The sequence below is a fragment of the Amphiprion ocellaris genome, chromosome 5 (genome assembly GCF_022539595.1).
Source record: "Amphiprion ocellaris isolate individual 3 ecotype Okinawa chromosome 5, ASM2253959v1, whole genome shotgun sequence".
Taxonomy (NCBI): domain Eukaryota; kingdom Metazoa; phylum Chordata; class Actinopteri; family Pomacentridae; genus Amphiprion; species Amphiprion ocellaris.
Window position 1 is genome coordinate 39,194,383 of NC_072770.1, and position 17,418 is coordinate 39,211,800.

Sequence of the window (17,418 nt, forward strand, 5' to 3'; positions counted from 1 at the left end):
CTGAGGATGTCTTTAACAGATGCAGCTGAACTAAGGTGTGTCCGGACTCGTCGTCCTACCTGTTTGAAGTTCCCGTTCTTGCGCTGCTCCCAGTCCATCATGTCGTGGAAGATGGGGATCATGATGTTTCGGACCTCCACCTGAGGGACCAGCGTCACTCCCAGGAACGGACCGATCATCCCGGGGATGAAGTGGATCTTATTCTCCCCTGCAGTCAGCAAATATATATGAAATCAATGAACCCAGTCAGGGAGGAAGAGGAAGCTTCAAACAAGGTCAGAGGCTCATTCCATGGAAATCAACCAAACCTCCACCAAAACCTTCTCAGAACCTGATTAATTTTATTAATGATCAGAGTTCTACTTTCATACTGTGAAGGTTTCCAGCGTTCCAGGTCCTTGAAGTCCATAGAGGAGAATGTCCCCTGCACAAAGTTCTATAGTAGACCTACCGACACTTGGACAGTTGTCAGTAGATCTACTCTAGAACTTTCTACAGTTGTCGGTAGGTCTACTCTAGAACTTTCTACAGTTGTCGGTAGGTCTACTCTAGAACTTTCTCCAGTTGTCAGTAGGTCTACTCTAGAATTTTCTCCAGGTGTCGGTAGGTCTACTCTAGAACTTTCTACAATTGTCGGTAGCTCTACTCTAGAACTTTCTACAGTTGTCGGTAGGTCTACTCCAGAATTTTCTCCAGGTGTCAGTAGGTCTACTATAGAACTTTCTACAGTTGTTGGTAGGTCTACTCTGGAACTTTCTCCAGGGGACGTTCTCCTCTATGGACTTCAAGGAGCTGGAACTCTGGAGATATTCACAGTATGAAGGTAGAACCCTGATCATTGATAAAGTTACTGGAGATGAAGAACCAGGTGGTTCTGAGGAGGTTCTGATGGAAGGACTGACTGATTTCTTTACTGGATAACGTCAAAATATTCTGTATAAATGTTAAGAAACAGTGAGAGAAGGTCTTGGAGCAGCCGCTGGATCTCACCGAGGTTCTGCCACATGCTGAAGAGCTCATAGGTCATCATCACTCTCATGTCGCCGTACCTGCAGACCAACAGTTTCAGTTATCCCTGGGTCGGTCTGGAGAAACATGTTGTGTTGTTGGTTGTGTGAGTGTCTGATGGCAGGACTGCAGTGTGTTTTTTTGGAGTCTTACTTGTCTAAGACCTTCTTCCTCTTGGCAGGACTCAGGTTCTCCAGCTGCAGACTGGGCTGGTTGATGTAAAGAACTGCCAGACTGAAGTAGGAGTTCCACACCTGCTCCCAGAATCAGGAGGCGTCACCAGAAACAGCAACAGAAACAAATTTAAGGCATGGCTGCCAGGTTAAACCATCACTTCCTGACTTAGATGAACTTCTTCAAACAGGATTTTAACGGGTCCAGTCGACACAATAACACTGCCTCAGCTTCATTTTATTTTAGTAATCTGATTACTAAAACTCCTCCAGTTATTCCAGCAATTTGATTACTAAAACTCTCTGAATGGAGGTTTGGTTGAATTCACTCCATCCTAGACCCAGGTCACTAACTAGACCCAGACTCCATCCTAGACCCAGGTCACTAACTGGACCCAGACTCCATCCTAAACCCAGGTCACTAACTGGACCCAGACTCCATCCTAGACCCAGGTCACTAACTGGTCCTTGACTCCAGCCTAGACCCAGGTCACTAACTGGACCCAGACTTCATCCTAGACCCAGGTCACTAACTGGACCCAGACTCTATCTAGACCCAGGTCACTAACTGGACCCAGACTCCATCCTAGACCCAGGTCACTAACTGGACCCAGACTCCATCCTAGACCCAGGTCACTAACTGGACCCAGACTCCATCCTAGACCCAGGTCACTAACTGGACCCAGACTCCATCCTAGACCCAGGTCACGAACTAGACCCAGATAAATAAAACCATCAGACTTCATATATTAAACCTGATGCTGATGCACGTCTCTGACTCATAATGAAGGAAATCACTTGAATTTGAACCAAATCAAAGTGAAACTAAAGTTTCTGGTCGGGTCGGACTCACCTTAAAGTCGAAGTCGGCTTCTGTGAAGTTCTTGTGCAGAGCTGGAGAGAGGTACTGAGCTGTGGTCAGGATGATGCTGGAACAAACACAAAGAGTACCAAAAATACTACATTACAAGTAAAAGTACATGAGTACCAGCAGCAAAATGCAGGTGGAATACTGCAGTAAGCGTCCTGGTTGGGCTGGTACATTATGACACACTTAACAGAAGATAAATCTGAGGGAACGTGATGGATGTGAGAAGAAAGTCTGTTTATGCTTTTCCTCTGATCTTTGAAGATAAAACATTATTAATCCTGGGGGATTTTTTTGTCACATATTGCTCAGAAAAAAATAAATGACAAAAAGAAATGCAGCAACTAAAGATCTGATTACTGAAATAAAATAAGACCAGAATACAAAGGTAAGACGTAATACTGAGGAGATATCACCCATTAGAACATTAAACAAACTATTAATAAAAGTTAATTAAATTCAATTCAATTCAATTCAATTTTATTTATATAGCGCCAATTACAGTCAAATTGTCTCGAGACGCTTTACAGAACCCATATGCCTGAACCCCAGAGCAAGCCAAAAGGCGACAGCGGCAAGGAAAACACCCTTTTAACAGGGAAAAAAACCTCGAGCAGAACCCGGCTCTAATGTGGGGGGACCCATCTGTCTGCTGGCCGGGCGGGTTGAGAGGGACAGAAGAGGTAGAGAGGTAGAGATAGAGGGATGGAGGTAGAGGGATAGAGATAGAGGGGTAGAGATAGAGATAGAGAGGTGGGGGGTGGGACACAAGGACCATAAAACACAGCCACACATCTGAAGCATCCAGCTCTGGGACCAGGGACACTCGGAGAAAGGACACAGAAAGAAACAGAGTGAATGTAATGCAATAATGGTATATATAGTAAATACATAGGTAGTTAGAGAAGGGCTCAGTGCATCAAGAGAGGTTCCCCAGCAGCCTAGGCCTATAGCAGCAGAACTAGGAGCAAACTAAAGGGACGTCAAGAGGGGAAGTCAGTTGTGCAAATGAAAACACCAGCTCACCCCGTCAGGGTCACCCAGTCAGCCCTAACTATAAGCTTTGTCAAAAAGGAAGGTTTTAAGCCTGGTCTTAAAAATATAGAGGGTGTCTGCCTCCAGAACCCAAACTGGGAGCTGGTTCCACAGGAGAGGAGCTGATAACTGAAGGCTCTGCCTCACATTCTACTTTTAGAGATTCTAGGAACAACAAGTAAGCCTGCAGTCTGAGAGCGAAGAGTTCTGCTACGATAATATGGTACTATCAGGTCTTTAAGATATGATGGAGATTGGTTGTTAAGAGCTTTATATGTCACAAGAAGGATTTTGAATTCTATTCTAGATTTAACAGGAAGCCAATGAAGAGAAACCAATATAGGACAAATATGATCTCTCTTGCTAACTCCCGTCAGTACTCTGGCTGCAGCATTTTGGATCAGCTGTAGATGTTTCAGAGAGCTTTTGGGACAACCTGATAATAAGGAATTACAGTAGTCAAGCCTAGAAGTAACAAATGCATGGACTAGTTTTTCTGCATCACTCTGAGACAGGATGTTCCTGATTTTCACAATATTTCTCAGGTGGAAAAAGGAAGTCCTACAGATTTGTTTTATGTGTGAGTTAAAGGACATGTCCTGGTCAAAGATAACTCCGAGGTTCCTCACAGTAGTACTGGAGGCCAATGTAATGCCATCCAGAGTAACTATATGCTTTGAAAGCAATTTTCTAAGATGTTTGGGGCCAAATACAATGACTTCAGTCTTGTCTGAATTTAGTAGTAAGAAATTATAGGTCACCCAGGTCTTTATGTCCTTAAGACAATCTTGCAGTCTAGCTAGCTGATTAGTTTCATTTGGCTTCATAGATAAATACAATTGAGTGTCGTCAGCATAACAATGGAAATTAATACAGTGCTTCCTAATAATATTGCCTAAGAGAGGCATGTATAATGTGAACAGTATTGGTCCTAAGACAGAACCCTGAGGAACTCCATGATTAACCCTAGTATGCTCAGAAGAGTCATTGTTGACATGCACAAACTGGAACCTGTCTGATAAGTAGGATTTAAACCAGTCCAGTGCTGTCCCTTTAATGCCAATACAATGTTCTAGTCGCTGTAATAAAAGTCTGTGGTTGATTGTATCGAATGCTGCAGTAAGGTCCAATAAAATAAGTATAGAGACCAGTCCATTATCTGACGCTATGAGAAGGTCATTAGTAACTTTCACCAGAGCTGTTTCTGTGCTATGATGCACTCTGAAGCCTGACTGAAACTCTTCAAACAAGCTATTCCTTTGTAAATGTTCACATAATTGATTTGCAACTGTTATTTCCAGAATTTTGGAGAGAAATGGGAGGTTGGAAATTGGTCTATAGTTGGCTAAAACATCTGGATCTAGAGTGGGCTTTTTAAGTAAAGGTTTGATTCCAGCAACCTTAAAAGCCTGTGGTACATAACCTGTTACTAGAGAGAGATTAATCAGATCTAACATTGAGGAATTAATTAAAGGTAAAGCCTCCTTGAACAGTCTAGTTGGGATAGGATCTAAAAGACATGTTGATGGTTTGGATGTAGAAACTATTGAAATTAGTTCAGAGAGATGTATGGGAGTGAAAAATTCTAAATATCCATCTGGTCTTACAGCCAATTCTAAAGTATCTGTACTCGATGATACATCTGTGACATTTGCAGGAAGGGCCAGATTATTTTTTTCTCTAATCGTAATAATTTTATTTGTAAAGAAGCTCATGAAGTCGTTACTGCTCAAAGCTAAAGGAATACAAGGTTCAACAGAGCTCTGACTCTTTGTCAGCCTGGCTACAGTGCTGAAGAGAAACCTGGGGTTGTTCTTGTTTTCCTCTATTAAAGATGAATAATATGTTGTCCTGGCATTACGAAGAGCTTTTTTATAAATTACTAGACTTTTTTTCCAAGCTACATAAACTTCCTCTAAATTAGTGGAGTACCACTTCCTTTCCAGCTTTCAGGACGCCTGCTTTAAAGTCCGCAGCTGGGAATTATACCAAGGAGCAGGTCCTCTCTGAGATAGAACTTTCTTTTTTACAGGTGCAACACTATCAAGTGTTGTACGCAGTGAGGCTGCAGCATTATTGACAATATAATCCACTTCTGTGGGGGTAAAATTATAATATTTCCCTTCCATTATATCAGTAAGTGGTGCTGGACTAAATAGAGAGGGTATTATTCCCTTAAATTTAGTCACCGAATTGTCAGACAGACATCTACTGTAATGATATTTATTCTTAACTCCTATACAATCTATTGTTGTAAATTGAAATGTTATCATAAAATGGTCAGAAAGAAGAGGGTTCCGGGGAAATACTGTTAACTGTTTGATTTCTATGCCATAAGTCAGAACAAGGTCAAGGGTGTGATTAAAACTATGAGTTGGTTTATTTACATGTTGAGAAAACCCGATTGAGTCTAATATTGAATTAAAAGCAGTCGTAAGGCTGTCACTGTCCACGTCAACATGAATGTTGAAGTCACCCACAATAATGACTTTATCTGAGCTGAGCACTAAATCAGATAAAAAGTCTGAGAATTGAGATAAAAACTCAGAGTAAGCAGCAGGAGGACGATATACAACAACAAATAAAACTGGTTTCTGAGCTTTTAAATCTGGATGAGAGACACTGAGAGTAAGATTTTCAAATGAACTGTAACTAGGTTTAGGTCTCTGGTTCATTTTTAAGCTAGAGAGGTAGATTGCTGCCACTCCTCCTCCTTGGCCTGTGATTCGAGGAACATGACAGTTAGTATGACTAGTAGGAGTTGATTCATTTAGACTAACATATTCTTCCTGCTGCAACCAGGTTTCAGTCAAACAGAACAAATCAATCTGGTTATCAGTTATCAAATCATTTACTAACAGAGATTTAGACGAGAGAGATCTAATATTTAACAGACCACATTTAATTGTCCTGTTTCTTCGCTCAGTTGAAATAGTGGTATTAATTTTAATTAGATTTTTATGGTTACTATGTCTTTTGTTTATTTTTGAATCGTTTAATTTACTGAATTTTGGTGGTCGGGGGACAGACACAGTCTCAATAAAGCTAAGTGATTTACTGGAGGGTGACAGCTGAGAGGAAACTGCAGAGAGGTGTGGAAGACTACAACTCTGCATCCTGGTCTGAACTCTGGGTTGTCATGTTTTAGGAGTTCTAATAAAATCAGCCATATTTCTAGAAATGAGAGTTGCACCAGCCAAAGTGGGATGGATGCCGTCTCTCCTAATCAGACCAGGTTTTCCCCAGAAAGAGCTCCAATTGTCTATAAAGCCAACGTCGTTTGCAGTACACCACGTAGACGACCAGCGGCGAAACGATGCCATACGGCTAAACATATCATCACTTGTCAGATCAGGCAGGGGTCCAGAGAAAACTACGGAGTCCGACATGGTTTTGGCAAAGTTACACACCGATGCCACACTAACTTTGGTGACCTCCGATTGGCGTAACCGGGTGTCATTACCGCCGACATGAATAACAATCTTACTGTATTTACGATTATCTTTAGCCAGCAGTTTCAAATTTGCTTCTATGTCGCCCGCTCTGGCTCCTGGGAGGCATTTTACTACGGTCGCTGGTGTTGCTAGCTTCACGTTTCTGACTATGGAGCTGCCAATGATCAGAGTTGGTTTCTCAGCGGGTGTGTCATTGAGTGGGGAAAAACGATTAGAAACGTGAAGCGGTTTGTGGTGTGCCGGGACAGCGGGCTTGAGCTTAGGACTACGTTTCCTACGAACTGTCACCCAGCTACCCTGACTTCCCGGCTGCTCGGGAGCTGCTAGGGTACGGCTAGCAGAAGCTACACTAGCAGCTATATTATTGCGGTCCGCACCGGCTAAGGGAGCCTGGCTAACAGCTAGCGGGGTGTTTTCCATGGTGCGGAGCCGCGCTTCCAATTCAGAGAGCCTCGCCTCCAAAGCTACAAAGAGACTGCATTTATTACAGGTATCATTATCACTAAAGGAGGCAGAGGAGTAACTAAACATGTGACACACTGAGCAGGAAAGAGAAGGAGAGGAAGAGGGAGAAGCCATGCTAACTGCTAAGTGCTAGGCTAGCGGACAGAGATAACAGATTAACTTAGAATTAAGTACTGAGAGGGTGCGTGAAGAAAACGAGTGTACGTTACGATTGAAATATTCCCGCTACACACAGATTTAATGAATATCAAATTAGATGGAGTGGATAAGGTACAACAGTCACAGAACACAACACAGCGCTACAACAGGAAGTGACGCAATACGCTCACCGTAACGTCAGACGTCAGCAGGGAAATCCTCAAAGAAATGAAGCTATTGTTCAAATGTCGGATCAGTGGAATGTTTATTTAAATCATTGATCAGTTTAGAGGGAAAACGTCTGTCTGTTGTAACCATTAAGTCCTAGACATCTGAAACATGAGCTGTGTGGAAGAAGACATGAAGGTTGGAAGGTTTAATCTGTTTTAAAATGTATTATTCAATGCAGAGGTGTCCATCATGAGGCCCGTGGGCCAAAAGTGGTCCTCCAGAGGGTCCAATCCGGTCCTCAAAGTGTAAAAATTCCAGAGAAGACATTAACTGCAGATTGTAAATTAGTAAAACTATAAATTTAAAATAATTTCTAGACCATGACAAGTTGTTTGGATCAGAAAGTAAAATACTAGATTGTTCTTTTGTCGTTTTGTGTCTTATTTTTGTAATATTTTGTCTCGTTTTTGTTGTTTTTTGTCTTTTTGTCTGACTTTTCAAGTCAAAGTCAAAGTCAGCTTTATTGTCAATTCTTCAATATGTACATGACATACCAAGAATCGAAATTACATTACTCTCTCTTCGTGCAACAGTAGACATTAAATAAACACTTAGAAAATAACATATTAAAGGGCAAAAAAGAACAAAGGAAGCAAAATTAGAGCTGAGCAACAACTAAGAACTAAGAAAAGCAGAACTGAGTGAAATGTAAACTCAGTTCTTTTGTCACTTCTCTCATTTTTGGTCGTTTTGTTTCTCATTTTTTTCATTTTTTGTATTGTTTGTCCATTTTTTTGTCGCTTCGTAACTTTTTTGTCAAATTTTTTGTCTTTGTGTTTTGTTTTATGTCATTTGTCTCATTTTTTGTCGTTTTGTGTTTCATTTTTGTAATATTTTGTCATGGTTTTGCTGTTTTTGGTCTTTTTTGGTCTTACTCTTGTCTAATTTTTGTCATTTTGTGTTTCCTTTTTGTCTCACTTGTGTTTTTTGTCTTATTTCTGTCATTTTGTGTTTTGCTTTATTTGTTGTTTTGTGAATCTTTTTTTTTTAAAATCATTTTGGTCTTTTTTTGTCTGATTTTGCCAAATTTTTTCTTGTCTTGCGTCTCATTTTTGTAATATTTTCTCTTGTTTTTGGTTCTTTTTTGTCTCACTTTTGTGGATTGTCTCATGTTTTTGTCATTTTGTTTCTCACATTTGTCATTTTTTGTCTCGTTTTTGTTGTTTTAGGTCTTTTTTCTGACTTTTGTCTCATATTTTTGTTGTTTTGTGTTTCCTTTTTGTCTCACTTGTGGTTTTTGTTTTATTTTTGTCATTTTGTGTTTCACTTTATTTGTTGTTTTGAGCATCATTTTTGTCTGTTTTTTTTTCTTGCTTGTGTTGTGGTGTCCATTTTTTTGTCCCTTTGGATCTTTTTGTCTGATTTTTTGTCTCTTTTGTTTTTTTGTGTCTCATTTTATGTCGTTTTGTGTCTCATTTTTGTAATATTTGGTCCAGTTTTTGTTGATTTTTTTGAAGTAGAATATTTAGAAGTGTAAACAGTTCAGAGCAGTGCTCGGCTGGTTCTCTTACTTGCTGGTGAGGAGCCTCATGACGTTCCAGTCTCGAGGGAAGATACTGAGCTTCATTAGGTTTCTGAACACACACAGCATCTTCAGCAGGAACTCCTGAGGACAGAACGAGACAAGAAGGTTCAGAGATGTCTTAAAACGAGTCTGCCACATGCTGAGCTCCTGTGGTCTGAGAAGGTCCTGGGTTCTTCTGAAACCCTCCAGACTGCAGACCCCTGATGTTTTAGTTGCTCTGGGCTTCACCTACCTTCAGCTCCTCCTTGCTCTGAAAGTTGTCCATCAGGTGCTGGAAGTGGATGTCAGTCATCTGGCGGAGCAGCGACAGGAGGCAGGACACGTACTCTCCCTGCCAATGAGGAAGCCCGGGACAGTCATGTGAGCCAATCAGGTGGAGGCAGGAAGCAGAGAGTGAACAGAGGAATGGAACACGCTCCATCCCAAACTGATCCCTGAATCTGGGATTTTAAACCCAGATTATCCTCCAGCATCATTCAGAGTTCACCAGGTGAGGCTGTTAGATAAAACTGATGCCAGCTTTAGTCTCAATGTTGAACCCTCTGAACCCTTAAAGCAGCTACCGGGTTTATCTTCAGAAACATACCGTCAAAATGAAACCAAACGTTGTGTTATCGTCTGATTATTCTATGTGTCTCAGCCAAAAATATAAAGAAATTGTAACTGGATTCTTTTTAAAGAATCCAGTTACAATTTTTAAAGCAAAAATTCAGCTGAGGAGCCACGACGGACTCAAGTGTCCCAAGGTAAAAAAATAAAACATTGCGTGTTTTTTCCAGGTTGAACTGCAGGCAGTGTTTCCTCAGAGAGACTGAGAGTAAAGCCAAAGATACCAGATGAATAAACAAAGTCAGCATGGCTCAGAAACCGTGAACAGAGGAGGAGGTTGTTGGAGATCCATCCAGCATGGTGAAACATCTTTCTACTGATGATGAACAGAGACTCTAAAATCAACTAAATACTGTCCAAACTGTTAAAAATTGTTGTTTTGAACCACTTTTTGAGTCATTTTTAACTAGTTTCAAGTAATTTTGGACACTTTTGGGTATTAAGGACAAGTTTCATGTTATTTTACACGAGTTTTGAGTCAAATTTTTTGACAATTTAATGTCACTTAAAATCATCCAATATGACTCAAAACTCGAGAGCAGAAAAATCTAATGAGCAGAGTAGAGAAAAAGTTGTAAAAATGTTATTATTTACATCAAAATGACATAAACTTGCACAAAATAAGGGAAAAAATGTCCAAAAATGACAAAAAATTGCCTGAAACTACACAAATCTGCACAAACTAACTTAGAAATGGTCTAAAATGGCGTAAATCTGTTCAGAATGGCTGAAAAAAATATTCAGAAATTCCTCAAAATGTGTTCAAAGTAATCCCAAGAAGAAAATATAGATAGAAAAACATCTACAGGATGAGGAGACATCAGTTCCAGAGTTTCACGTCTGAGGAAACATTGTGGTTCAGGACTTTAGATTAAAAATAAAAGCAGAGCTGCTGCTGGGGTTCAGAGGGTTAGCAGCTCCATCTCTGGACGTCCATCTACAGCTGGAGGAGGTGAAGGAGGTCAGACTGGAGGACCAGCCTGAGACTGAGCCAGGGATGGGAGAAATGAAGATGAAGAACGATGGACAGTGAAATGACAACCAGCCGCTCACATGCATGAAATTTAGATTAAAAAACTAAGCAGCTGAGTGATGCAGGAAGCTAGAACATGCAGCGTTCTGCTCCAGAACAAAGCAGCAGAACGTAAATGACTGTTTCAGGAGTGCAGAGAGAACAGGAGGCTGGTGTCTGATGAGGCAGAACAGATGGATGGACGGATGGATGGACTAGGTCAGGGCAATATGGACAACCTGCATAAGTTGCCCGGTTGCTATGGTGATGCTGAGCAGCTCCAGTTATTCCAGATCTCACATAATTTATTAAAAACTTAGGATTTTGTGTCAAGTAGCACAGGAGGTCCTCGACTTACATCAGAGCTCCGATCCTGCAGATTGATGGAAGTCGTTTTTCGCCGTAAGTCGGAACTCTGAAAATGTAACCAAATCCGTTCAGTGCATCACGATATCGATCAGTTCTTCATAAAGTCATGAATACCAACGACTTTCACGCATGTATAAATCATTTTTAAAAAGATAACAGAATATGTTGACCTGTTTTTACAACTTGATCTAATAATGCCGATGTTGATCGGTGTTTCTTCCTGTTCCCAGCGTTTTATTCTATCTAATTTCACTTCCATGGAGACGGCTTTCCTTTTCTTCCAAGCATCAGAAGAGTCTGACTTATACTGGGAGCCATAATTAAGGTAAAAAGTTAGTGAATGTAGCACAATCCAAGGTGGAGTACAACCAGAGAATGGAAACAAAGCTGTCTGACAGCACCGCGTGACGACGTATTCATCCGCTCATAAACTAGTTCCACGTAACAAGTTCTGATGTAACAACGAAACGCTGCAGGCCGTAAACCGAGGAATTCCTGTACAGGATAATATAGAGAAAGAACTGGGTAAAATAGTCCTGAGATATTGCCCGTCCCTACCCCAGAGAGACATGCTGAGGACGGATGAGGGGAGGTAGTAGTAGTAGTCGTATTGTTAGTTACTAACAGTGATCTCCGCGGTGCACTGCGGACAGCGTTGACCCCTTACCGCCTCCTGCGATTGGCTCTTGCTCATGATGGACAGCAGCGTCTGCAGGAGGACGTCTAGCAGGGACTCCACCATCATCTCCACCTCCTCCTGCACCGATGTGTCCTGCAGCGAGACGGACACAAAGGACAGGACACCAGAGTAAAACTACAGCCAGACGGACACAAAGGACAGGACACCAGAGTAAAACTACAGTCACACAGACATGAAGGACAGGAAACCAGAGTAAAACTCCAGTCAGACAGACATGAAGGACAGGACACCAGAGTAAAACTACAGTCACACAGACATGAAGGACAGGAAACCAGAGTAAAACTACAGTCAGACGGACATGAAGGACAGGAAACCAGAGTAAAACTACAGTCAGACGGACATGAAGGACAAGAAACCAGAGTAAAACTACAGTCAGATGGACATGAAGGACAGGAAACCAGAGTAAAACTCCAGTCAGACGGACATGAAGGACAGGAAACCAGAGTAAAACTCCAGTCAGACTGACATGAAGGACAGGAAACCAGAGTAAAACTCCAGTCAGACGGACATGAAGGACAGGAAACCAGAGTAAAACTCCAGTCAGACGGACATGAAGGACAGGAAACCAGAGTAAAACTCCAGTCAGACGGACATGAAGGACAGGAAACCAGAGTAAAACTCCAGTCAGACAGACATGAAGGACAGGAAACCAGAGTAAAACTACAGTCAGACGGACATGAAGGACAGGAAACCAGAGTAAAACTCCAGTCAGACAGACATGAAGGACAGGAAACCAGAGTAAAACTACAGTCAGACAGACATGAAGGACAGGACACCAGAGTAAAACTACAGTCAGACAGACATGAAGGACAGGAAACCAGAGTAAAACTACAGTCAGACGGACATGAAGGACAGGAAACCAGAGTAAAACTACAGTCAGACGGACATGAAGGACAGGAAACCAGAGTAAAACTCCAGTCAGACGGACATGAAGGACAGGAAACCAGAGTAAAACTCCAGTCAGACGGACATGAAGGACAGGAAACCAGAGTAAAACTCCAGTCAGACAGACATGAAGGACAGGAAACCAGAGTAAAACTACAGTCAGACAGACATGAAGGACAGGACACCAGAGTAAAACTACAGTCAGACAGACATGAAGGACAGGAAACCAGAGTAAAACTACAGTCAGACAGACATGAAGGACAGGAAACCAGAGTAAAACTACAGTCAGACGGACATGAAGGACAGGAAACCAGAGTAAAACTCCAGTCAGACGGACATGAAGGACAGGAAACCAGAGTAAAACTCCAGTCAGACGGACATGAAGGACAGGAAACCAGAGTAAAACTCCAGTCAGACAGACATGAAGGACAGGACACCAGAGTAAAACTACAGTCAGACGGACATGAAGGACAGGAAACCAGAGTAAAACTACAGTCAGACGGACATGAAGGACAGGAAACCAGAGTAAAACTACAGTCACACAGACATGAAGGACAGGAAACCAGAGTAAAACTCCAGTCAGACTGACATGAAGGACAGGAAACCAGAGTAAAACTCCAGTCAGACGGACATGAAGGACAGGAAACCAGAGTAAAACTACAGTCAGACAGACATGAAGGACAGGACACCAGAGTAAAACTCCAGTCAGACAGACATGAAGGACAGGACACCAGAGTAAAACTCCAGTCAGACGGACATGAAGGACAGGAAACCAGAGTAAAACTACAGTCAGACAGACGTGAAGGACAGGAAACCAGAGTAAAACTACAGTCAGACGGACATGAAGGACAGGAAACCAGAGTAAAACTCCAGTCAGACGGACATGAAGGACAGGAAACCAGAGTAAAACTACAGTCAGACGGACATGAAGGACAGGAAACCAGAGTAAAACTACAGTCACACAGACATGAAGGACAGGAAACCAGAGTAAAACTCCAGTCAGACTGACATGAAGGACAGGAAACCAGAGTAAAACTCCAGTCAGACAGACATGAAGGACAGGAAACCAGAGTAAAACTCCAGTCAGACGGACATGAAGGACAGGACACCAGAGTAAAACTCCAGTCAGACAGACATGAAGGACAGGACACCAGAGTAAAACTCCAGTCAGACGGACATGAAGGACAGGAAACCAGAGTAAAACTACAGTCAGACAGACGTGAAGGACAGGAAACCAGAGTAAAACTACAGTCAGACGGACATGAAGGACAGGAAACCAGAGTAAAACTACAGTCAGACGGACATGAAGGACAGGAAACCAGAGTAAAACTACAGTCAGACGGACATGAAGGACAGGAAACCAGAGTAAAACTACAGTCAGACGGACATGAAGGACAGGAAACCAGAGTAAAACTACAGTCAGACAGACATGAAGGACAGGACACCAGAGTAAAACTCCACCGCAGCAGGCTTGACGGTTTTCATGGACGTCAGATACACCGGAGGGTAAAAACCTCCTGTTTTAAAATGTGATCCCATCTCAGTTAATGAAACGTTCTTCTGTTTAAAGTGCTGGACACGTGAAAATGGAGTTTTACAGAAGTTCTTTAAAGGCAAATCAGAACAATAAGCCGACTAAACCCCTGCAGTCGCTGGTTGAACCATTAATAACTGAAGGAAAAATGACTCTGTCCCCTTTCTAAGGTCCGACAATCAGATGCTGTAGGAGGAAGATCTGCCAGGACTCAGCTCTGGTCCAGGTTAGATATTCTCTATTCTGGTGACTGAGCAGACCAGTTTCATGTTGGTCTGGAATCTGAATGTGACCTTCTCCCAACTATAACATAAACCCAAAGATCAGAGAGAATCCTCAGAACTGATGCTGGCATGAACTGCTGCTCTGTTGGTGTCACTTCTCCTGATATCTGTGAACCTTGCTCTCAGCCTCAGTCAGCTGAGTCTCCAGTGTGTCTCTCTGTGTGTATACTGTGTGTGTTTATGTGTACTTGTGTGTATTAGTGTGTATTTGTGTTATATCTGTGCTACCAGTGAGCTGGTCTTGATGATAGAGAAGATGGAGCTCAGTATTCCAGAGCAGATGAGCAGCTCTTTCTGCTGCCGGAGATGTAGGTGGATGTGATGCAGGACCACAGGAAGGAGGATCCTCCGAGACTCTGAGGGCAAAAACACACAAACACCAGTTAAACCCTCACACAAAACACACAAACACCAGTTAAACCCTAAACAAGTCCCTACCATTGGTTTGACCCTCTGAACTCTAGATTTATTGAGAACTATTTTATTGGGTCATTTTGTGTCTATTTTTTGTTGTTTTCTGCCTTGTTTCGTGTCTCTGTTGCAGTGATGGGGAAATGATACCGAGGCTTCAGAGCTTGTGTCACTCTTCCTGAAGCAGAGTGATTCCTAACACTGTGTCGGAGCTCGTATCAGAACCCCACTGCCAGGTGACCGACGACGTTGGAAGCTTCGGATGTCGTCACTGCTTCACTTCTCGTTGCATCGCTTCAAAATGTTTTGAAGCGTTTCATCGGCTCAGACAGTTTCAATGCGTCCCGAGCCAACGACAGCTTCACACAGGTTTGACAGTTTTGAGTGGTTTTGTGCTGTACAAGCTATAAGATGCATCATTATTCTTAAAAAGTGTCAGGTTGTAAAGAGATACAGATTTGGAGAGTGAATCTGGTGTATTTTGGTGAATTTCATGGCAAGTACAAGCAGTAAACAGCATTCAAAGGTTTGGGATCATTTTGATCTTATACCACTAAATAAGGTAGAATGCTTCTTATGTCCTACATTTGATGTTGTAATTTCTGAACTGTATTTTTTCATTTTTTAATGGGTCTCATAATTACAATTATTCATAGGTGCAGTGTTTGCTCTGCACAGCAACAACACATCATCCATGCTGAGACACTCCAGACATGGTGACAATCTGCCCAGCAACCAGTGACTCTGTCAACTCTGGAAATCCAGACAGTCAGCAAAAAACGTGTCCAAATGAATAATATGTGATCAGTTGGACAGCAGCAAGAATTTCTGATCCTGTTAGACTTTTAGTCCAGTTTTTTTTTAAGCTTAACACTCCAAATGAACCTGAACCAACATTTAACACTTCATGTTCTGTCATTTAGATTTATTCTCCAGTTTCATCTGGAATGCGCTCCAGAGTTTGGATGAGTGTGTCTGCATATTAGTTTTTCGTTGTTTCTTTCAAAAATAAACCTAATGTTTTACTCCTTTAAACAAAGAACTCAGTTGTACTTCTAACAAGCACCATTTATTTTACTTTGTATTGATGATAGAATCATTGTTTATTATAAATGAATAAAACACATGAAGGAACACACTCTTCTGAACTTTTACTGCTGACATGGGATTGAAACAGTCAGCGCTTCAGTTGCCCTTTTGAGAAGTTGCTATGGCTCCACCTGTCCACCAGATGTCACTAAAGCCTTGAAGCTTTGAATCTTTTTTGGCACAATTGTATGGAAAGCCTCAGTGCTTCATGAGGTTCATCTGTCATCGCTACTTGATTGTGTGGTGTCACATTTCTGTTGTTTTCTTCTTGTTTTATGGCATTCTGTCTCATTTTTGTCATTTTGAGTTAATTTGTCTTGTTTTATGTCCCGCTTCCGTCACTTTGTCCTGTTTTTTGCACCGTTGTGTCATTTTTTTGGCTCGTTTTTGTCATTATGAGTGTTATTTGGGTCATTTTTTGACTGTTTTTTGCTGTTTGATGTCTTGTTTCTGTAATTTTGTGTCTCTTATTAATGTTTTTCTATCTCCATGTCTCCAGACTTTTCCTCTCTACTCTTCATCATCAGTAGAAAGATGTTTCTCCATGCTGAATGTATCTCCATCAACCTGCTCCTCTGTTCACTGTTTCTGAGCCATGATGCATTTATTTTATTCATCCAGTAGCTTTGATTTTCCTCTCAGCCTCTCTGAGGAAACACTGCCTGCAGTTCAACCTGAATTTTTAAAATTTTTTGTCACCTGACTGTTGTCCTACTTGCAGAATAATTTGGAACATTGAAATATGCTGAATGGCCTCAGCATAACACCATCTAGCACATTTCTTTTTATTTATTCAGCAGGTTCTCAGTCTTTTTTCTCCATCTACATCCCAGCGGCAGCATCCAGGTGTGTTCGTGGATCACCTGGGAAGGAGAAGAGTCTGCTGTCCACCGTCCGGGCGATGGACTGCAGCTTCACCACGTCCATGGACTGACCAATGTGCACCGTGGACGGCATGCTGCCCAGAGTGCCGCGAACAAACTCGGCCACCTCCTGCACCGTGAACATCTGCAGCAGCTCGTCGAAGATGGCCGGGAACGAGTTGAGCAGGGCGGCCTGGGGGGAGACCAGAGGGTGAGGAGAGGAGGAATGAGAGGATGAAAGAGCCGAGGGAGGTTAGTTTCATCTGGAACAGAGAACAGCTGAGTTACAGGTGTGAGAACAGTCCAGGTGAGAGAGAACAGTCCAGGTGTGTGTGAGAACAGTCCAGGTGAGAACAGTCCAGGTGAGAACAGCCCAGGTGTGTGAGAACAGTCCAGGTGTGTGTGAGAACAGTCCAGGTGAGAGAGAACAGTCCAGGTGAGAGAGAACAGCCCAGGTGTGAGAACAGTCCAGGTGAGAACAGCCCAGGTGTGTGAGAACAGTCCAGGTGAGAGAGAACAGTCCAGGTGTGAGAACAGTCCAGGTGTGTGAGAACAGTCCAGGTGAGAACAGTCCAGGTGTGTGTGAGAACAGTCCAGGTGTGAGAACAGCCCAGGTGTGAGAACAGTCCAGGTGAGAACAGTCCAGGTGAGAGAGAACAGTCCAGGTGTGAGAACAGCCCAGGTGTGTGAGAACAGTCCAGGTGTGAGAACAGTCCAGGTGAGAACAGTCCAGGTGAGAGAGAACAGTCCAGGTGAGAGAGAAC

The 17,418-nt window shown here is 42.4% G+C and overlaps 1 protein-coding gene across 11 annotated transcripts in view; it reads right to left on the reverse strand.

Moving 5' to 3' along the window:
• Positions 1-17,418, reverse strand: part of LOC111563161 (dedicator of cytokinesis protein 3-like) — a 191,709-nt gene that overhangs the window by 34,355 nt on the left and 139,936 nt on the right. For 10 of the 11 annotated variants that reach the window (XM_055010982.1, XM_055010976.1, XM_055010974.1 and 7 more), the window contains 9 exons: positions 16,655-16,847; positions 14,520-14,647; positions 11,514-11,660; positions 9,131-9,229; positions 8,885-8,979; positions 2,035-2,110; positions 1,162-1,262; positions 991-1,049; positions 60-208 (listed from right to left, as the gene is read on the reverse strand). In XM_055010982.1, the coding sequence (XP_054866957.1) occupies positions 60-208; positions 991-1,049; positions 1,162-1,262; positions 2,035-2,110; positions 8,885-8,979; positions 9,131-9,229; positions 11,514-11,660; positions 14,520-14,647; positions 16,655-16,847 (1,047 nt within the window). The remainder of the gene's footprint in view (positions 1-59; positions 209-990; positions 1,050-1,161; positions 1,263-2,034; positions 2,111-8,884; positions 8,980-9,130; positions 9,230-11,513; positions 11,661-14,519; positions 14,648-16,654; positions 16,848-17,418) is intronic. The other variant, XM_055010977.1, reaches the window with a different exon arrangement.